The 23,264-nt window shown below is 41.7% G+C and overlaps 1 protein-coding gene across 4 annotated transcripts; it reads right to left on the minus strand.

The window, feature by feature from the left end:
• Positions 1–281: 281 nt before the first annotated feature.
• rnf8 (ring finger protein 8, E3 ubiquitin protein ligase) lies at positions 282–22,988 on the minus strand. Of its 4 annotated transcripts, none has more exons than XM_038968218.1 (9): positions 22,776–22,988; positions 8,437–8,565; positions 7,900–8,348; positions 7,226–7,439; positions 3,262–3,351; positions 3,080–3,169; positions 2,842–2,949; positions 971–1,175; positions 282–745 (listed from the first exon to the last, which is right to left on the minus strand). In XM_038968218.1, the coding sequence occupies exons 1-9, from the start codon at positions 22,899–22,901 to the stop codon at positions 534–536; spliced, it is 1,623 nt and encodes a 540-aa protein (XP_038824146.1). In that variant the 5' UTR covers positions 22,902–22,988; the 3' UTR covers positions 282–533. The 4 variants fall into 4 exon arrangements, with proteins under 4 accessions (XP_038824146.1, XP_038824149.1, XP_038824148.1 ...); XM_038968221.1 differs by having other exon boundaries at positions 282–740; positions 964–1,175; XM_038968220.1 differs by having other exon boundaries at positions 591–740.
• Positions 22,989–23,264: the final 276 nt, after the last annotated feature.

Genomic DNA, 23,264 nt, shown 5'->3' on the forward strand with positions numbered 1-23,264 from the left:
GAGAGAAAGACCACCCATCCGTTTATCCATGAAGAGTGCCAGCAGTATTTCCTGCATTATTGTTGGGATGGTGGCACAATCACACTTCTCTATTTGACTCCATTGCATTAGCTGCTAGGCAATGTGGCAGTGTGTAAATTGCCAAAGAGTAGGTGGAAGGTGTGATTTGAGAAGTGGAATTTACAAAAAGATAGATAAACCAGTTTCACACCCACAAAAATAGTATATATTTTTTACTGGCGCCACCTTGTGTCCATTTCTGTGCAGAGACATTGTGACACTTCAAATTAATGAAGAAACTTTATTCTGTTTCAATGGGAAAATAAATGAACACAAAAAAGAAAAAGACACTGTTACCAAATATATGAACACTAACGTAATTTAATCGTACAATATTGAGTGCCTTAGTTTCCTGTCAAGGACTGGCTTTTTCCTCTGCACTCTCCACGGCCGTCTGACAACCTTACAGGACAATGCGTGTAACAGAAAAAAGAAAGAAAAAAAGTTACGTGAAACACCCAACGTCAAATTGGCTAAAGATCATTGTCCACATCTGAATCATCACTGATATAAGATGCAGGGCTGGAGCTCCAAATGATGCTCCCTTCCAGGGAGATGACGGAGCTGAAGCTATCCATGAAGAGGTCACTGTTACTGCTGCTGCTACTACTGCTGCTACTGCTGCTGCTACTACTACTACTACTACTGTCGTCGTCGTGGATCACCATCACCTCCTCTGGCTGGGCTGTGTGGAGAGACAGTAGTAGAAGGCACCATGAGAGCCCTTCAGACCCACACTGACCTAGGTCGTGTTCGGTAAGGCACTTGTTGACTAACTTTGATTTGACTTATCACTCAAACATCCATCCATCCGTCCTTCCATCCATCCACCACATCTTCACCCATGAGTTCCAAGGCTTCCCCTCAACAACTTCATCAAACTTAGGAGTGGGGTGTACGCACCTCTCACCTTTCCTCTCAGTGATGAGCACCAGTCGTCTCTGCTTCATGTCTGGGCTGAGCTGCTCCACCATGCGATCAATGCAGTTGTCCAGCACCAGCGAGCGGGTCTGAGACAGGATGGCCTGCCGGCAGATGGGGCACTCGTTCTTCCGCTTGCGCCACTCACTGATGCAGTGCAGGCAGAAGCTGTGGGCGCAGTTAAGGGTCACCGCCTGTAGGGGATATATGAACAAAAGATCGAAACATAACAGCTCAGATTAAAGGCTCACAGCATTCAAAATTCAGTTTTACCTGTGTTTTGTATCATATTAAACTGTAAAAGTGTTAGTTTCTGGTTAAAAATAGGGCTAGGCGATATATCAAATTGTTTTAGCGCGATGTTCCAAATGCCTGTATCGTATTTAATTTTTTTTATGAGTGTTCTGTCTTTTTGGTCTCATATCCTTAGCTCCTTCTGTGCTGTGTGCACCTTCCCACTTGCAGACACGAAGCCCCTTGCCCTGCAACTCATAACAATGACGAAAGATGACCTTCTTCCTCTCTGACAACAAGCAGTGTAAGGGATACATTGGGATTTTGGCACTTTCCCAGAGTCAGATGAACTCGTGGATACCAATTCTATGTCTCTGTGTCCAGTATGAAGTAAGTTAGAGGTTGTTTTTGCGAGCCAATGCTAACTAGCGTTACCATAGACTTCCAGTCATTGCACTAGCGCATGTTAGCAACGACCTTCAAACCTCACGCAGAGAAATAAAAATGGAATCCACGAGTTCATCTGATTCTGGGAAGTAGATAAAGGGCCTCATTGCCAAAATCCCTTTAAACTATTTGCATTCGAGGTTTGGTCAAACAAAAATCAGTCATATGGACACCGAAATGCTTTGACATTATTTTACTGTAACAGTTAAGAACTTAAAAAGGATATCGTTAGAAAGGTTGTGACAGACTTATGTGCTAGCTGTCTAGTCCGTTTTATAAAAATGTGCAATGAGCATAAAAACACACATTTAAATGAGGAATTGGCAACTTGTTCTCCATCTTCTTCACTAGGTAAGCCACTTGATTTCAATATCTGAAAGTGAACAGGCTGTGTTGTTCAAACAGTTGGAGGCGGACAGGAGGGTGTATTCATAACAGTTCAACTGTTCTACCTTATTATCAAGCAAATGGATCCAAATTGGCAAGACTTTAAATATGAAAGATTAGCTGGCTACTCACTAGCACGTGGGCTTTTACTTAATAGATTTATTATGAGACCTATGAACATTTTCTAGAATGCCTGCTACAAGTTGGCCATTATTAGTGGATGTGCATGGGTCTGGTTACATTTGTAACAAAAATAGCATTTTCATAGAGACTTGAAAGGTAGATCATCAGTCTAAGGCACTGCATCTCAGTGCTGGGGGCGTCACTAGACCCTGGTTCGATTCCAGGCTGTATCACAACCGGTCGTGATTGGGAGTCCCATAGGGTGGCGCCCAGCGTCGTCCGGGTTTGACCGGGGTAGGCTGTCATTGTAAATAAGAATTTGTTCTCAACTGACCTACCTAGTTAAATAAAAGGTTCAATAATTAATATTATACACATATAGTTTTAAAATCAGCAGGTTTAAACGGGTGGAGTTTTGGCTTGTCCGGTGACATCAACAGGCGGTATAAGTTAATAGAAAAATAAAGAGTTCCAAGCCTCTCTGCCAATAACAGATAAAAAAGATTTGATATTGAGATAAAAACAGCCACATTGGAATTACAGATTGAGATTACAGTACAGCGTCTTCCAGTCAGTAGCTATACTCCCAGCCAGAGATGTAAACTTAACTGTACATGAGACTGTTATTGATATCCAATGGGAACTCGATAAAACGGTCAAAATATTTACCCTAATGAAGAGCTCAGAACAAATGATGCATTGAAGTTCGTTCTCCAGCACCTCCGTCATTTGTGTTACCACTTCCTCCTTTTGAGTTCTCGCCCTCTCCTTCTCTTCCTGCAAGACAACACATTGGTTTGAAACCTCACCAATTTATTTTAATCCAGGCATCTCAAGTGAAGACAGTTTCATTCAAACGAGTTAGGAAATTAAATTGAGTGAGGAAGTCACGCTGAAGGTAGCTTACCTTTGTCACCTCCAGCTCTTTGTCTTTGGCCTTGAGGACGTCCTCGAAGCCTTGTCGAGAGAGTGCAAGTTCCTCTATGACTTTTCTTTGCTATACGGATTGCAACAGATTCAAGATTGGTTACACAAATAATAGAGTTGTCAGGCCTTTAATACAAGAGCTTAATGTTTTATGTTGCTTACCTCTTGCAATGCCTCCTCCAGCTGCTTTTTCAAACCCTTCTCCTCCAACTGTTTTGTCAAACCCTCCTCTTCATGCTGTGTTTTTTGCACCTTTAAAAACAACAAACACATTTGCCAGTGTTAAATGAGTCATCATTCTGGAGCACACCGTGATCATTATCAAATACATATTTGCTCTACTATACACTCAAATACGTTTGTGTAAGATTCCTCCTGAAAGGTCTTGTCAAAGTAGTATAATATATGCAGTGCCTTCAGAACGTATTCATAACCCTTGACTAAATCCACATTGTCGTTACAGCCCGAATTCAAAATGGATTAAATGTTTGTTTTCTCTCGCCCATCTACACACAATACCTCATAATGACAGTGTTTTTTGTTGTTGACATTTTAGCAAATTTATTGAAAAAGAAAATGCAGAAATCCCATTTACATACAGTAAGTATTCATACCCCTTTGCTATGACAATCCAAATTGAGCTCAGGTGCATCCAATTTTCTTTGATCATCCTTGAGATGTCGCTACAACCTGTGGCCAATTCAATTGTTTGGACAAGATTTAGAAAAAAACACACCTGTCTATAAAGGTCCCACAGTTGAAAGTGCATGTCAGAGCAGAAACTATACCAATGAAGTCCAAGGAACTGTCCGTAGCTCTCCAAGATAGAATTGTAATGAGGCATACAGGACCAGTCTCAAGTTGACACACCTACTCATTCAAGGGTTTTTCTTTATTTTTACTATTTTCTACAATGTATAATAATAGTGAAGACATCAAAACTATGAAATAACACATATGGAATCATGTTGAAACCAAAAAGGTGTTAAACAAATCAAAATATTTGAGATTCTTCAAATAGCCACCCTTTGCCTTGATGACAGCTTTGCACTCTCTAAGCACTCTCTCAACCAGCTTCATGAGGAATGCTTTTTCAGTCTTGAAGGAGTTCCCACATATGCTGAGCACTTGTTGGCTGCTTTTCCTTCATTCTGCGGTCCAACTCATCCCAACCCATGAAGAAACTTTATTCCGTTTCATTGGGAAAATAAATTAACACAAAAAAGAGACATTGGGTTGAGGTCAAGTGATTGTGGAGGCCAGGTCATCTGATGCAGCACTCCATCCATTTCCTTCTTGATCAAATAGCCCTTACACAGCCTGGTGTGTTTTGGGTCAATGTCCTGTTGAAAAACAAATGATAATCCCACTAAGCTCAAACCAGATGGGATGGCATATCGCTGCAGAATGCTGTGGTAGCCATGCTGGTTAAGTGTGCATTGAATTCTAACTAAACCAGACAGTGTCACCAGCAAGGCACCCCCACACCTCCATAATTCACGGTGGGAACCACACATGCGGAGATCATCCATTCACCTACTCTGCATCTCACAAAGACACGGTGGTTGGAACCAAAAATCGCAAATTTGGAGTCGGACCAAAAGACAGATTTCCACCAGTCTAATGTCCATTGCTTGTGTTTCTTTGCCCAAGCAAGTCTATTCTTCTTATTGGTGTCCCTTACTAGTAGTTTCTGTGCAGCAATTCAACCATGATTCACACAGTCTCCTCTGAACAGTTGATGTTCAGATGTGTCTGTTACTTGAACGCTGAAGCATTTATTTGGGCTGCAATCTGAAGTGCAGTTAATTAACGATTTCTGAGGCTGGTAACTCCAATGAACTTATCCTCTGCAGCAGAGGTAATGCTGGGTATTCTGTTCCTGTGGCAGTCCTCATGAGAGCCAGTTTCATCATAGCGCTTGGTTTTTGCGACTGCACTTGAAGAAACGTTCAAAGTTCTTAATTTTCTGGATTGACGGACCTTCATGTCTTAAAGTAATGGACTGTCGTTTCTCTTTGCTTATTTGAGGTGTTCTTGCCATATGGACTTGGTCCTTTACTAAATAGGGCTATCTTCTGCATACCAACCCTACCTTGTCACAACTGATTGGCTCAAACGCATTAAGGAAAGAAATTCCACAAATTAACTTTTAACAAGGCACACCTGTTAATTGAAATGCATTACAGGTGACTACCCAATGAGCTGTCATCAAGGCAAAGAGTGGCTACTTTGAAGAACCTCAAATGTATTTTGATTTGTTTAACACTTTTTTGGTTACTACCTGATTCCATGTGTTATTTCATAGTTTTGATGTCGTCACTATTATTCTACAATGTAGAAAATAGTAAACAAAAGAAAAACCCTGGAATGAGTAGGTGTGTCCAAACTTTTGACTGGTACTGTATAACTGGGAAAGGGTATAAAACAATTTCTAGAGTAATGAACATTTAAGAGCACAGTGGTTTCCATCACTGGTAAATGGAAAAATGATGGAACTACCCAGACTCTGTCTAGAGCTGGCCGTCCGACCAAACTGTGCAACTGGTAGTGCTGAGCAATTTGTGTTTTTTGAGGTTGTAATATATTTATCAAGGTTATCAGTTTCAATTTTTAAAAATTACATTAAATGCACTATGCATTATGTGGGTTGAATGCTGTAACACAGAATAAAACAATTAATACCTCGGTAACCTCATTGCTGCTATTCCTGCATTTCAGTTGAATGCCTCCTTGCACTTTCAATTTGCTGTCATTGCACATTTATACATCCCACTTAACATACATTGTCTTTAATTGTTTCACTTGTACATTTTTTGCATTCTTATATTTGCACTTCTGGTCAGATGTTAATTGCATTTAGTTGTACTGTACTTGTTCAATGACAAAGTTGAATCTAATCCATGTAGAATATTGGCCTGTTGGAAACAAGCTCCCTACCTCATTGCATAGTTCAGTCTGGATCTGATTTATCTCTAGAGAAACTGTGCAATGTGCGCAATAAGCTCACAGAAATAAAACAATTAGTTGTTTAAAACCCGAGAAACTTGAGATTTCAGTTGATCGCTCAGCACTAGCAACCAGGCAAGGATCTTGATCCGGGAGGTGACCAAGAATACAATGACCACTAACAAAACTACAAAGTTTCTTGGCTGAGATGGGAGAACCTGCCAGAAGGACAACAGTCTCTACAACCCTTAACCAATCTGGTCTTTATGGGACAGTGGAAAGACAGAAGAAAAAAGATTCTGTGGTTTGATGAGACAAAAATGTATCTCTTTGGCCTGAATGCAAAGCGCTATGTCTGGAGAAAACCAAGCACAGCTTATCACCTGTCTAACACCATCCCTACCGTGAAGCATGGTAGTGGCAACATCATTCTATGGGGATGCTTTTCAGCGACAGGGAGACTGGTAAAGAAAGAGGGAACAATGAATGGAGACAAATAAAGGCAAATTCTTGATGGGAAGCTGCTTCAGAGTGCAAACAACCTCAGACTGGGGGGGGGGGGGGGGGGGGGGGGGGTCGAAGTTTTTACCTTCCAACAGGACAACAACCAAGCATACAGCCAAAGCAATGCCGGAATGGCTTCAGAACAGTGGCCCAGCCAAAGCCCAGACTTGAATCCCATTGAAAGACTTGAAGAGTGCTGTTGATTGCCACTCCCAATTTAACTTTACAGACAGTGCGAAAATCCACAAATCCAGATGTGCAAAGCTGAAACAGATACCCAAGACGACTGAAAGCTGTAATCGCCTCCAAAAAGGTGCTTCTACAAAGTATTGAATGAGGGCTATGAATATTTATGTAAATTGCATATTTATGCATTTCATTTTCAATATACATTTAATATAATTTCTAAAAACATGTTTTTACTTTGTCGTTATGGGCTACTGTGTGTAGATGGGTGAGGGAGGAAAAACTATTCAATCCATTTTGAATTCAGGCTGTACCACGTGGAATAAGTCAAGGGGTATGAATACTTTCTGAAGGCACTGATCACAACAACAAAAAATAATGGGCTAGCAACGGGGTATAGGTCTGTAAATTTTATGTGATTGGAGGATAATCTTATAAAAAGCAGGAATTCTGGATGAATCCCTGATATCCCCTTACTGAGGCTCACCTCCAGGCGGTTCTCAGTCTCGCTGATGGACCTCTCCAACAACTCCATCCTGTGCAGCTGGCCCCTCAGCATCTCCAGCTGGCTCTGCAGCTCCCTCACCTGCTCCTCCCGGTGAGGGTCGTCCCGCTGTCGCCGCCCCTCACCCTCCAGGGCCTCCACCCGCCGCTGGGTGAAGTTCATCCGCTCCAACAGCACCAGCATGTTCTGGCTGTACCTAGCAGCCAATCAGTACATTTTTGTTTTTCAGTCTGGATGTTAATAATGAGAACACCTGGCCTTTCTACAAATCTGTCCTCCTTTCCTCTTTCATCGTGCTGATCTAGGGTTGCAAGATTTTGCTAACTTTCACAAAATTTCCCAGGTTTTCCAGAAATCCTGGTCGGAGGATCCGGATTTCCTGCTTATTCCCTACTGACTCCAGAAATCTTCCTAACAGGATTTCTGGAAAAGTTACCAGAATTTTGCAACTCTTTGCTGATCAAAATAATTGACCTGGTGAAAGCCAGCCTAATGATGAGCTTCCATCATATTGTTTCACCTGTCAAGTCTTTTCCAATCAGTGCTGACAAGGAAAGGAAACAAGGACTGATTTCTAGACAATTGAGAAAGAGACATTCTCTTTTATATAGAACCTGCCCAATATGTTATAAGTTAGCAGCAGGAGACAGACGTACATTTGCAGGCTGGACAGATTCCTGCTAGGACTGCTGGGTCTCTCTAGAGGCGAGTCCAGCCTCCGATGCTGCCGCACGCTGGGCCCGGCCTCCTCCCGTACCCTGGTCCCTGGCCTGTCCCGGGGCTCGTCTGTGGGGCAGGGCTGGCCCTGGGACTTTTCTGTGGCAGAATGGCGGTAGAGCTTGGATTTAGATGAGGTTGAAGGCTCCAGTTCAGAGTTAAATTTCCTCTTCGTCTTCTTGATTCTGGATGTGGCGCATGCCCCTTCACTAGGTCCCGTCACTAGATAGGGTTTGATGTCCTCGAGGCGCTGCCGAACAAGTATGTACTCATACTCCACTTTGGTGCCGACGATGGGCACCCCCAACTTTATCGAGTCCCCAAGCCTCAGCGGGTGAGCTTTGTCCACAGGAATTCGTTCTCCATTCACCCACACACCATTAAGGCTCTGGAAAAAGAATAAACTGCTCAAACCTTTTTTTTTAATAATAAAAACACTATTTCATTTTAAAATTGGATATATGGAGAAGCTGTACCTTCTTATCGGTCACCGTCCATTGGCCTCCGTCTCGTTGCTTGAACATACAGTGCATTCTGGATATCATTAGGGGGCAGCTTGGGGACACGAGCTGGTGAGTGACATTTAAGCCACGTCCAATTGTGACCTGAGACAAGAATGGAGCTTAGGGCATTTCATTCACACAGTAGCTGGTTATACTTTTTTTGCATAATGTTTACAATACTATTTATTTGCATAGAGCAGAATTAGAGTCCCTAGTTCTCTGTATGATAGAATAACATCACTAGAACATTTCTCTATGTGACATCTGGCGACCCGCCATTCAGGGCAGGTTGGGCCAGTTTCGTATGTTATTTTAGCATTAATAGATGTAATATCAGTTTGCAAACAATGTAAAGCCACATACAAAAATGGTCTCTTTTTCTTGAGTAAAGCATCTCCAAAACGCAGGTGTTTCAACCTAGCTCAGAGCTTCTATGGTGGTGGAGTAGCAAGTGCAAAATATGGAGCGTAAGGGTTGGTATCAAATCAAATTTGATTTGTCACACACATGGTTAGCAGATGTTAATGCGAGTGTAGCGAAATGCTTGTGCTTCTAGTTCTGACAATGCAGTAATAACCAACGAGTAATCTAACCTAACAATTCCACAACTACTACCTTATACACACAAGTGTAAAGGGATAAAGAACATGTACATAAAAATATATGAATAAGTGATGGTACAGAACGGCATAGGCAAGATGCAGTAGATGGTATCGAGTACAGTATATACATATACATTATATTAAGTGGCATTGTTTAAAGTGGCTAGTGATACATTTTTGATCAATTCCCATCAATTCCCATTATTAAAGTGAGCTGGAGTTGAGTCAGTATGTTGGCAGCAGCCACTCGATGTTAGTGGTGGCTGTTTAACAGTCTGATGGCCTTGAGATAGAAGCTGTTTTTCAGTCTCTCGGTCCCTGCTTTGATGCACCTGTACTGACCTCGCCTTCTGGATGATAGCGGGGTGAACAGGCAGTGGCTCGGGTGGTTGTGGTCCTTGATGATCTTTATGGCCTTCCTGTGACATCAGGTGGTGTAGGTGTCCTGGAGGGCAGGTAGTTTTCCCCCAGTGATGCGTTGTGCAGACCTCACTACCCTCTGGAGAGCCTTACGGTTGTGGGCGGAGCAGTTGCCGTACCAGGCGGTGATACAGCCCGACGGGATGCTCACGATTGTGCATCTGTAGAAGTTTGTGAGTGCTTTTGGTGACAAGCCGAATTTCTTCAGCCTCCTGAGGTTGAAGAGGCGCTGCTGCGCCTTCTTCACAACGCTGTCTGTGCGGGTGGACCAATTCAGTTTGTCCGTGATGTGAACGCCGAGGAACTTAAAACTTACTACCCTCTTCACTACTGTCCGGTCGATGTGGATAGGGGGGTGCTCCCTCTGCTGTTTCCTGAAGTCCACAATCTTTGTTTTGTTGACGTTGAGTGTGAGGTTATTTTCCTGACACCACACTCCGAGGGCCCTCACCTCCTCCCTGTAGGCCGCCTCGTCGTTGTTGGTAATCAAGCCTACCACTGGAGTGTCGTCCGCAAACTTGATGATTGAGTTGGAGGCGTGCATGGCCACGCAGTCGTGGGTGAACAGGGAGTACAGGAGAGGGCACAGAACGCACCCTTGTGGGGCCCCAGTGTTGAGGATCAGCGGGGTGGAGATGTTACCTACCCTCACCACCTGGGGGCGGCCCGTCAGGAAGTCCAGTATCCAGTTGCACAGGGCAGGGTTGAGACCCAGGGTCTCGAGCTTGATGACAAGTTGAGGGTACTATGGCGTTAAATGCTGAGCTGTAGTCGATGAACAGCATTCTCACATAGGTATTCCTCTTGTCCAGATGGGTTAGGGCAGTGTGCAGTGTGGTTGCGATTGCGTCGTCTGTGAACCTATTGGGGCGGTAAGCAAATTGGAGTGGGTCTAGGGTGTCAGGTAGGGTGGAGGTGATATGGTCCTTGACTAGTCTCTCAAAGCACTTCATGATGACGGAAGTGAGTGCTACAGGGCGGTAGTCATTTAGCTCAGTTACCTTAGCTTTCTTGGGAACAGGAACAATGGTGGCCCTCTTAAAGCATGTGGGAACAGCAGACTGGGATAAGGATTGATTGAATATGTCCGTAAACACACCAGCCAGCTGGTCTGCGCATGCTCTGAGGACGCGGCTGGGAATGCCATCTGGGCCTGCAGCCTTGCGAGGGTTAACACGTTTAAATGTTTTACTCACGTCGGTTGCAGTGAAGGAGAGTCCGCAGGTTTTGGTAGCGGGCCGTGTCAGTGGCACTGTATTGTCCTCAAAGCGAGCAAAGAAGTTATTTAGTCTGTCTGGGAGCAAGACATACTGGTCCGCGACGGGGCTGGTTTTCTTTTTGTAATCCGTGATTGACTGTAGACCCTGCCACATATCTCGTGTCTGAGCCGTTGAATTGCAACTCTACTTTGTCTCTATAGTGACGCTTAGCTTGTTTGATTGCCTTGCGGAGGGAATAGCTACACTGTTTGTATTCGGTCATGTTTCCGGTCACCTTGCCCTGGTTAAAAGCAGTGGCTCGCGCTTTCAGTTTCTCGCGAATGCTGCCATCAATCCACGGCTTCTGGTTTGGGAATGTTTTAATAGTTGCTATGGGTACGACATCGCCAATGCACTTTCTAATGAACTCGCTCACCGAATCAGCGTATTCGTCAACGTTGTTGTTGGACGCAATGCGGAACATATCCCAATCCCCGTGATCGAAGCAGTCTTGAAGCGTGGAATCAGATTGGTCGGACCAGTGTTGAACAGACCTGAGCGCGGGAGCTTCTTGTTAAAGTTTCTGTCTGTAGGCTGGAAGCAACAAATTGGAGTCGTGGTCAGCTTTTCCGAAAGGAGGGCGGGGGAGGGCCTTATATGCGTCGCAGAAGTTAGAATAACAATGATACAGGGTTTTACCAGCCCTGGTTGCGCAATCGATATGCTGATAGAATTTAGGGAGTCGTGTTTTCAGATTAGCCTTGTTAAAATCCCCAGCTACAATGAATGCAGCCTCAGGATATGTGGTTTCCAGTTTACAGAGTCAAATAAAGTTTGTTCAGGGCCATCGATGTGTCTGCTTGGGGGGGGGGGGGGGGGGGGGAATATATACGGCTGTGATTATAATCGAAGAGAATTCCCTTGGTAGATAATGCGGTCGACATTTGATTGTGAGGAATTCTAAGTCAGGTGAACAGAAGGACTTGAGTCCCTGTATGTTGTTATGATCACACCACGTCTTGTTAATCATATGTTGTTATGATCACACCACGTCTCGTTAATCATAAGGCATACCCCCCCGCCCCTCTTCTTACCAGAAAGATGCTTGTTTCTGTTAGCGCGATGCGTGGAGAAACCAGCTGGCTGCACCGACTCCGATAGCGTCTCTCGAGTGAGCCATGTTTCCGTGAAGTAAAGAACGTTACAGTCTGATTTCTCTCTGGAAGGCAACCCTTGCTCAGATTTCATCAACCTTGTTGTCAAGAGACTGGACATTGGCGAGTAGTATGCTAGGGAGTGGTGCGATGTGCCCGTCTCCGGAGCCTGACCAGAAGACCACTTCGTTTGCCCCTTTTACGGCGACGTTGTTTAGGTTCGCCGGCTGGAATCAGATCCATTGTCCTGGGTGGAAGGCAAAACACAGGATCCGCTTCGGGAAAGTCATATTCCTGGTCGTAATGATGGTGAGTTGACGTTGCTCTTATATTCAGTAGTTCCTCCCGACTGTATGTAATAAAACCTAAGATTACCTGGGGTACCAATGTAAGAAATAACACGTAAAAAAACAAAATACTGCATAGTTTCCTAGGAACGCGAAGTGAGGCGGCCATCTCTGTCGGCGCCGGAAGTACGTGTCAAGTGGATGTTCTCTAGTTGCGCCGTGATTGGCTCAGTGTTCTGTCACTCATTATGGACATTACCTCACCGCAAAATCTACGGGTAGAGCTCGAAAATTCAAGCCCCTTGAATGCTGCCATAGAGTTACATTAGAAGTGCACATCCAAGAAGCCTCAAGGTCATTTGCCACATATAAAATGACATCAATTCAGTTTACATCTACCGTAGCCTTGATTGGACTAATGTCCAACCTCATACTCCTAAAATCTTAGCTAGCAAGCTAGAAAAGCAGTCATCGTCATGAATAAAGTCGACAATCTACTGGCAAATCCTTTTCAATCCTTGTCATATGAAGAGAAATTACAGATAAAACGTATCAGTGCTCATCGGCCATAAACATTACACAACAAGCTGGAAATCTCAAATACAACAATGAGTGGAAGGAATCAGTGGCTAACTGCAAGCGTTGCAAAGCAAATCACTAGCCTACTATTAAGCGGAGTGGGTGTGTGGTCCAAGTCTGGGTTAAAGGGTCTCTTTCCTAAACTTAAAACAATAAACATGCAACACCATTGGCCATAGAAGGTTGAATACATTGGCCATGCTGTTAATCCAGCATGACTCCTGCCGTGTTCAAAACAATTGGAAACTCGGAATTGGAAAATCTCCAGACTTCGGTGAGTTTAAGCCAACTGGGAACTCTGGGGTGGGAGAGCTCCAAATTCGGGCCTCTTTCTAGAGCGCCGGCCTGAAGATCACTGACGTCATGATTCAACCTTGTTTATGTTGTGTAGTAAGCTGTCAGTAGCCCATGTGCCTCCCCCTAATAATTTGTTGCACTACATTAAAAGTGCTGAACAAATAGTTATTGACTACGTCTGTCCTAGCTCGCTTATTGTCTTAACCGAAATTACAGATCGCCTCTTATTCACTCGACACCTTATGCTATAATTTGTACATCAATTGTCAGTAGAAAACACATTTACATTACATTTAAGTCATTTAGCAGACGCTCTTATCCAGAGCGACTTACAAATTGGTGCATTCACCTTATGATATCCAGTGGAACAACCACTTTACAATAGTGACATTTGTTTAAGCAGGTCAGCCATATCAGCTATGTTTTTTCAAAAGGCAGTAAATGAGGCTGAATGAACTGTTTTGCTGCCAGACAAGGCTCTGCTGATAGCCAGGTGTAGTAGTGGTAAGGATTCACTCCATGGTGCTGAAAAGTAAGCTCTGCTGTTGGGACAGCTTTATGTAGGCTCTAACAGTTTGTGGGCGCGGTTTGCCACCGTTATAGTGCAATTCAAGTATTGTTTAGTGTTGTGGCTTTGCTGGCATGCAGTGGCGAATTGAGCATGTAAATCTTGGCGGGGCAAACGCCCACTTTTATGCATGCCAACAAAGCCACGACACTAAACAATACATTAATTACACTATAACGGTGACAAACAGTGCCCACAAACTGTTCGAGCCTACATAAAGCTTTCTAAACACTAGCACTGCTACACTTGACCAAATAACCTAGTTAGCTAATAAAAGTTTATAATAGTTTTCCTATTGATATCTGGATCCTGTGTCACAGTTAGCATTAACGCTTGGACCGCTGATATATGTCCCGGGATCCATGCTCAAACAAGGTGGTACCACATTGACAAAGGATCTAGCTTAGCTGCTAGCTATCAAGCTAGGCAACCTGGTCTACTTCTGCTGGATAGCAAGCCCGCTAAGCAGTTAGCCCTTGTGGCTAGGGCGGCACTTCGATTGTCTTGGGCTTAGGACTACTTAGGATTTCTAGAGTGTTCTCCTGCCGGCGTCATTCATTTTACGGAGTGAATAGCGGGCTCGCCCTACTATTAGTACTTCTATGCCTCAGAAAAAAGACGAGGATCACATCTGTTAGGCAGTTACATGAACTCATGAAGAAGCAGAAAGTATAAGGAAACTATACTTCAGCAGGAAAATAACTTTAAAAGCTTCATACAAATTTGGTATTTTATTAGGATCCCCATTAGCTTTTGCAAAAGCAGCAGCTACTCTTCCTGGGGTCCACACAAAACATAATACAGAACGACATAATACAGATCATTAGACAAATGATCATAGAGTCTACCAACAAACGGCTGGAGGACCTGACTAAAGATGTACAAGACATTAACACAAGCCTTCAGTTCACACAGAATGATGTGGATGTATTGAAGACCACATAGGATACACTTCCCAGAAACTGTTCCTCTATGCAGAATGAAGTCACCACAGTCAGGGAGGGCCTCCAGAACATGTCTGGGAAGGCTGATTACATGGATGGACAATCGAGGAGAAATAATCTTGTAATACATGGTATCCAGGAGAAACAAAGTGAGACACGGGCTGAATCAGAGGAGAAAGCATGAAAGCTGTTTTCCGAGGAGCTACAATTGGATCAACAGGTTGAGCTGGAACGTGCTCACCGGTATGGGAAACCAGAGGGCCCTGGTGGTGTCAATGGAAGCAGACCCAGGCCAATTGTAGTGAAATTCCTCAGGTTCAAGGACAAGCTTGCAGTCTGAAAAAGCCAAATGCATCAATGAGGATTTCTCTGATGCAGTCCGTCAAAGAAGAAAGGAACTAATACCAGCTATGAAGGCTGCAAGAGAACAAGTTGACATAGCATACCTCAGGTATGACAAACTGATTGTTCACCCTCACTCCCAAGTTTTCTTCTTTTGAGGCTGCCGAGATCTCTCTATACATGGATACAATTTGTTCAGGAGGGACAGAAATAGATATGGGGTGGAGTTACAGTTCACATCCAGAGTCATATTCAAGCAAAACAACATAAGGACTTAATGTTGAATTGATTAGAGGCACTTAGGGTACAGGTGCATTTACCACTGTTGATCATTGAGATAGTAAATGAATAATAGGAAGTGAAAGAGACTGGGTTATGTCAGAAGTTAATGGTTCTGAAGACAGATGGCTTCGGAATGTGAGGAGAGCAACGTGTGAAACAGGGGAGACAGAAGGACATCTGTGGATTAGATGAAGGAGGGGTTGAGGTGAGGACAGATTCTCTTAACTTCTTATGGCTGAAGGGGCAGTATTGAGTAGCTTGGATGAAAGGTGCCCATTGTAAACGGCCAGCTCCTCAGTCTCAGTTGCTAATATATGCATATTATTAGTAGTATTGGATAGAAAACTCTAAAGTTTCTAAAACTGTCTGAATTAAGTCTGAGATTAACAGAACTCATATGGCAGGCAAAAACCTGAGAAGTTCCACTTCCTGTTTGTATTTTTTCTGGGGGTGCCATATTTTCAACCAAACTCTTATTCAAAATACAGAGACATATGGATGAGTTTTCACTTCCTACGGCTTCCACTAGATGTCAGCAGTCAATAGAACTAAGTCTGATGACTAATGTGAAGGGGGGTCGAAGGAGACAGAATTTAGTATGAGGTGCCATGCATTCAACACGCACGTTCACGTGAGAGGCAGCTCTGTTCCATCTCTCAATTGAAGTCGATGTAGTTCTCCGGTTGGAACGTTATTCAAGATGCATGTTAAAAACATCCTAATGATTGATTATGTACTTAGTTCGAAATGTTTCTTCGACCGGTAATATCATTTTTTGAAGTTTTTGTCCGATATAACGCTGACCAGAATTAGCGTTTGGATATGTAAACCAGACGCGCTAACAAAAGAAGGTATTTGGACATAAATAACAAATTTTTCCGAACAAAACAAACATTTATTGTGGACCTGGGATTCCTGGTGTGCTTTCTGATGTAGATCAAAGGTAAGGGAATATTTATCATATATTTTCTTGTTTATGTTGACGCCATCTTTGCGGCTGTGGTGTTTTACTTTTGAGCGCCGTCTCAGATAATAGCGTGGGTTTCTTTCTCCGTTAAGTTTTTTTGAAATCTGACACAGCGGTTGCATTAAGAGGTATATCTATAATTCCATGTGTATAACTTGTATTATCATCTATATTTATGATGAGTATTTCTGTTGAAACGATGTGGCTATGCAAAGTCTTGATGTTTTTGCAACTAGTGAATCTAGTCGCCTCAATGTAAACTCAGATTTTGATATAAATATGAATTTAATCAAACAAAACATACATGTATTGTGTAACATGAAGTCCTATGAGTGTCATCTGATGAAAATAATCGAAGGTTAGTGATTAATTTTCTCTATTCTGTTTTTTTGTGAAGCTATCTTTAGCTGGAAAAAATGGCTGTGATTATTGTAGTTTTGTGGTGACCTAACAATCGTTTGTAGTGCTTTCGCTGTAAATCCTATTTGAAATCGGACACTTTGGTGGGATTAACAACAAGATTACCTTTAAAATGATATAAGACACATGAATGTCTCAGGAATTTTAATTATGAGATTTCTGTTTTTTTGAATTTGGCGCCCTGCACTTCGACTGGCTGTTGTCATATCGATCCCGTTAACGGGACTTCAGCCATAAGAAGTTTTTAAGGCAGTAATAAAGGTTTGTTATCCTGTTAGCCTCTATATTAGCTTCCTGTGGAGCCATAAACTAAGGATTGGAGAAGGAGGAGTGTTTTAAGTAGGATGTATAACTGTGAAGTGAGAAATGTTTTGATGTCCGATTACAGCTGTACAGAACCTTTGTGAAGAATTAAACTTGGTTAAAGCTTTTCTAGTGTCCGTGAGTTATTTACTCTGAAAAATAAGAACCTAACACCACATTAGAAACGTATACTAGTTGGTTGCTGCTATAGGGCACCTAGTGCTGATGTGAAATATCTTGATGTAATATGCGAAATGTTGGATAAGATATCTGATGAAAATAGGTAAATATTTTTTTTTTTAAACACCAACTGTCAAATAAGAAACACACTTCTGTTGCCAATGTATGTAACCTGACCCAAGTTATGACATTTACAACAGCAGGGGTGGAAAAAGTACCCAATTGTCATCTTGAGTAAAAGTATTGATACCTAAATAGAAAGTTACTCAAGTAAAAGTCACCCAGTAAAATAATACTTGAGTAGAAGTCTAAAAGTATTTGGTTCTAAATATACTTAAGTATCAAAAGTAAAAATAATTTCAAATTCCTTTTATTAAGCAAAGCAGATGGCCCCATTTTCTTGTTTTTAAAATATACTGATACTCCAACATGATTTACAAACAATGCATTTATATTTAGTGAGTCTGCCAGATCAGAGGCAGTAGGGATGACCTCCTGTTCTCATGATAAGTGCGTGATTTATAATTTTCCTGCCATGCTAAGCATTCATCATGTAAAAAGTACTTTTGGGTGTCAGGGAAAATGTATGGAATAAAAAGTACATTATTTTCATTAGGAATGTAGTGAAGTAAAAAGTTGTACACATTTATAGTAAAGTCATGTACAGATACACACACCAAAATACTTTTGTACTTTAAAGTACTTTTACACCACTGCCAACCAGAACGTTCACTAATAGGTCCGTTATCACATCATCAACTTGTATCGATCACATTTTTACTAACATGGCTGAACATTGTTCTAAAGCTGTATCAGTGGCACTAGGATGTAGTGATCATAACTTGGTTGCACTCAATAGGAAAACAAGCTACCGATGGTCCTACAGAGGGTTCAATCAGGGATTGAAAAGGGATTCAATCAGCACAAAATAAATGTGTGAAGGGTGATGGGGGAAAAACTGGAGAATGTTGAAGGCCATTCTGGGTAGGAATTCTAACATGTCTGCCTCTGTTGAATCAGAGGGTATATTCATTACAAAACCACAACATCGCAAACTACTTTAATTAATATTTTACAGGCAAAGTGGAAAAGTTGAGGAATGCTATGATTCCAACTGATGGCTCCATGTCATACACCCTAATAAAAGATTGAAACATGATGGAGAGGCAATGCATATTTAAATTTCACCAAGTATAAAGGGAAGAGGTAGAAAGGATGCTGTTGTCTCTCACCTGGTACAGATAATCTTGACGCCAAATTGCTTAGAGTTACAACTAACCAAAAACCTACCCCAATCTCTCAGTGCTTGATGTATGGGGTGTGCACAGAAGTCTGGAGAGAGTCAAAGGTTATTCCACTAAGGATAAAAAAAATCTGCATTCACTCACTGGTCCTAATAGTCGTCATATAAGCTTGCTATCTGTGTTGTATCTGTAAAAATCAAGGATTATTTCTCAAGTAATGGTCTGACAACAGGTTTCCAGCACGCATACAAAGGGCATTCTATAAGTACGGCCTTAACACAAATGACAGATGACTGGTTAGAGTATGGATGACAGGAAGTTAGTGGGTGCAGTGTTACTTGATTTCAGTGCTGCTTTTCATGTAATTGATCACTAACTGTTACTAGGTAAACTCAAATGTTATGGTTTTAAGTCTACAGCTCTATCCTGGACGGAAAGCCATCTATCCAAGAGAAGGCAAAACATGTTCTTAAATTGGTAGATTTTCAAACAGTAAAGATATAAACTGTAGTGTTTCTCAAGGAGGCTGCCTAGGCCCACTTCTCTTCTCTAGCTTTACTAATGATTTACCTTCAGTAATGAACAAAGCAAGAGTGGTAATGTATGCTGATGACTCTACAATGTATAGCGCAGCATCAGAACGCAATGAGCTAACAGATGTACTGAGTAGTGAACTAAGAACTGATATGAACAAATAGGTGTTGAACATTTCTAAAACTAAATGTATTGTATTTGGTTCAAGATATGCTTGCTGATGAAACCCAATTGAATTTGTCGATGAATAGATATGTAGAGCAAGTGAAAGAAAAAAAAAATACTAAGCGTCATGTCGGACTCAGCTTTATCATGGTCAGAACACATAGATAATATTATTAAGATGGGTAAGGGAATTGCTGTTACAAAAAAAAAAATCAGAGTACGTAACATATAGCACTCAATCAGGTGATTCAATCCCTGGTCCTATCACACTTAGAGTACTGACTGTCCAGTTATATGGTCATCTGCAGTAATGAAAGATATTAAAATCTCCAAAACAGGGCTGCCAGATTAGCTCTATCGGTATGAATATTATCCAAATGCACCAGAATCTCTCATGGCTTCACATTGAAAACAAATTACTATCCAGTCTTCTGATTTTCTTTTTAAACAGTTTTTTTTTTCAGGCCAGTTAGTACATACTAGTGACATGCATAAACAACAAACCAGACAGGTAATTCAGGGCACATAAGACAGTGGTTCCCAAACTTTTTATAGTCCCGTACCCCTTCAAACATTCAAATTCCAGCTGCGTACCTCCTCCTGCACCAGGGTCAGCGCACTCAAATGTTTCTTTTTTGCCATTGTAAGCCTGCCACAAACACACAATACATTTATTAAACATAAAAACTCATTCTTATGTCACAACCCAGCTCGTGGGAAGTGACAAAGAACTCTTATAGGACCAAAGCGTAAATATAATCAATAATTTTTCTCTATATTTAGCCATCTTACATATAAAACTTTATTTGTTCATCGAAAATTGTGAATAACTCACCACAGGTTAATGAGAAGGGTGTGGTTGAAAGGATGCACATAACTGGAGAGTCAGTCTTAAATCATTTTTCATACACAGTCTGTGCCTGTCTTTAGTTGTCATGCTAGTGAGGGCTGAGAATCCACTCTCACATATGTTGTGGTTGCAAGGGGTATCAGTGTCTTAACAGCCGATTTTCCAAGGCAGGATACTCTGAGCGCAGCCCAATCCAGAAATCTGGCAGTGCCTTCGGTTAAATTCAATTTTCACAGAACAGCTTGTTGCAATTTCGATGAGGCTCTCTTGTTCAGATATCGGTGAGTGGACTGGAGGCAGGGCATGAAAGGGATAACGAATCCGGTTGTTTGTGTAATTCGTTTCGGGAAAGTACCTGCGTAATTGCGCACCCAACTCACTCGGGTGCTTCTTCTTGAAAATAGTTGGAGTCCCTGTAATCCTAGATTCACATCGTTCAGGCGAGAAAAAACATCACCCAGATAGGCCAGTCGTATGAGAAACTCATTATCATGCAAGCGGTCAGACAAGTGAAAATGGTCAGTCAATACCCTTGATGACCAGCGCACTTCTGTATGTTGTAAAAGCGTTATATGGTCGCTGTCCATATCATTGCATAGTGCAGAAAATACACGAGTTCAGGGGCCTTGCTTTAACAAAGTCACCCATTTTCACTGTAGTGTCCAAAACGTCTTTCAAGCTGTCAGACATTCCCTTGGCAGAAAGAGCCTCTCGGTGGATGCTGCAGTGTACCCAAGTGGCGTCAGGAGCAACTGCTTGCACGCAGTTGCAAATAACCTGCCCAGGGACTGCGGTTGAAAATTAGCCGGCTGGCTAAAACCGGCACTTTTACTGAAACGTTGATTAATGTGCACTGTCCCTGTAAAAATAAAATAAACTCAAACTCAAACGCATGTTACCACTCTACTACATCTCCCTGTTATGGCTTTTGCACCATCAGTACAGATACCAACATGAGCAGCAGCTACATTTGGCTACATATGGACAGTAAGTAGAATTCCCGTGAGAGAGTAACGGTTAATTAGATTTAATGTTAATTATTTGATTAGACTACCTGTAATTGACATTGTGTTGTTATTTCACTGAACTCTAGAAGGTTTCATTTAATTTCTGGCAGTGAAACATGGATACACAGGTAAGAAAAAAATCCTCACTCAAATGTATAGCCCCGTTGGAAAATATAAATGGACCGTTTGAAAATGTGAAGTAAAAAAGAAAGTGAATGTCATTTTTATTTGGCATACCCACGACAGGCATTGCACGTTTGGGAATACCCGATCTAAGACAACCCAAGGACAAATCTCCTTTACAGTTTTATATAGAGCCATAGCTGAATGTTGCTCTTTACCAATCCATATTTCTCAGGCAGAAAGTAAAGCCACCTTCAAGAAAGAAAAAATTAAGTTCTAATGCGAGAAACAATATGACTGGACAGGAAATAGATTGTCTATTTGTTAAATGTTTGTAAAGTAATTAGCTAATGAGGATCCTAATAAAAATTCACAAATACACACCCGGCTATCAGCGAAGCCTTGTCTAGCAGTGAACTAGTTCATTCAGCCTCTTTTACTGCATTTGGGAAAAAAAACATAGCAGAGCCCCACCTGCCTTGAACGACGGGTCACCACTGCTGGCATGAATCTAAAATGTATTTTTTGCTCCACCAAGATTTACATGCTAAAATCACCACTGGTGACATGTATTGTATGTAAGGGTTGTAATTTAAAAACAATGAATTTGTGTTTAGTGAGTCCGCCAGATCAAAGGCAGTAGTGTGACAAGCGAATGACAAGGGATGTTCTCGATAAGTGTGCAAATTGGACCATTTTCTATCCTGCTAAGCATTCAAAATGTAACGAGTACTATTGGGTGTCAGGGAAAATGTATGGAGTGAAAAGTACATACTTTTCTTCAGGAATGTAGAAATAAAAGTAGTCAAAAATATAAATAGTAAAGTACATATATCCGCCCAAAATACTTTAGTACTTGAAAGTATTTTTACCACTGTTAAGGGCCAATTGTATATTTTGCCTCCCGGAACAGCATGGTTTAATCATTATGAAAGACAAACATGGAGATGGAGGAAGCTTGTCATGATGTGCTAGGCGTCTTATGACATGTCTAACGTTACATAATTATACCTACGGAGGAGCGGCTTTTATGGAGGAACTTTGAACTCCCGAGTTAGTTTAATGTTGGACCTTGCCAAACGTTAAACTTGTGTGTGCAGAGCAGCACTAGAATAACAAACACGTCTTACCGTTTTGTAGTTAGTAAATCCAATGTGAAACGTGATAACTATAGTACCCTTTACTAGCATTGAAAAAGTAAATTTTCTAAACATCCAATATAATTGTAACATGTTTCGTAAACAGGTGTATACTAACAGTGAAATGCTTAATTACGGGCCCTTCAACAGCGCAATATACAATACAGAAAAAACATGTATAGTAACACGAGGAACAAATACACAATGAGCAATGATAGCTTGGCTATATACATGGGATACCAGTAAGTTACCAAGTCAATGTGCAGGTGTACGAGGAAATTGAGGTAACGTTACAGGATAGACAATAAACAGTAGCAGCGTATGTGATGAGTGTGGAAGTGTGTGTCGAATGTGTGCACGTGTAATTTATGAATTAAACTAGTAACGTTGTCAGTACTAGGCTACAGTAACCTATGCTTCAGAGGGTAGCCTACACTGTACACACCCATTGGCAAATATAGTATTTCCAGCTGGCAGATGCTGGAATAAGTTTGAGTGACAGAGGGCTTTGCATACTGAACAGGTCTCAGCCCTTGACTACCATTTCGCATTCAAGAGGGATTTAACTAACACTCTAGGTAGCTAGCTAGCCAGTAGGTTGAGGTTCAACTTCAGCAACAAACAGCTAACTACTTAAAATGTACATACATGTATGTTTGATTCGCAGCTACATTTACTAACGGCTAACTATCGTTAGCTACTGTACCTCTGTATTCTCGAACAAGCGGAGCCAGTCCAAATCTTTCCCGACTCGTGTCAAACACCATACTAATTTCTTCGCAGATTCATCTTCCTCAGCTGTAGAGAAATTTGAGCTTTCTATTTGGTCCATTTTACAACATATTACAGCCAGATCGCTGAGCAAAATATGTTTCGTTTTCCCTTCTTAGGGGGTGACAGAGTCGTCAGAGGAAAATAAATCACGTGACTTATATAAAAAAAGTCCCACAATGCCTCACTCCAAAACTTGTTGGGTTTCCACTACTTACCCAAGTCACAAAGTCAACATCGTAAAACTTAATTAAAACAAACATTTGCTTTTCTGTCTCAATTTAAGGTTAGGGTTATGCATAAGGTTAAAAGTGCGGTTAATTTAAGTGTTAGGTTTAATGTTACATTTTAAGAAGATACATTTAAGAAATGGGCGGGGTTTATAACTTTGTGGCTGTGGTAACTAGTGACGACCAACCTTTTT

Source organism: Salvelinus namaycush, chromosome 29 (assembly GCF_016432855.1).
Source record: "Salvelinus namaycush isolate Seneca chromosome 29, SaNama_1.0, whole genome shotgun sequence".
Lineage (NCBI taxonomy): Eukaryota > Metazoa > Chordata > Actinopteri > Salmoniformes > Salmonidae > Salvelinus > Salvelinus namaycush.

Excerpts from the sequence above, each read along its gene's own strand:
- rnf8 (XM_038968218.1), bottom strand. The coding sequence starts at position 22,901 with ATGGACCAAATAGAAAGCTCAAATTTCTCTACAGCTGAGGAAGATGAA. Across the intron at positions 8,349-8,436 it reads GGACGGTGACCGATAAGAAG|AGCCTTAATGGTGTGTGGGT; the intron begins GTACAGCTTCTC and ends TTCTTTTTCCAG. Across the intron at positions 3,352-7,225 it reads AGACTGAGAACCGCCTGGAG|GTGCAAAAAACACAGCATGA; the intron begins GTGAGCCTCAGT and ends TTGTTTTTAAAG.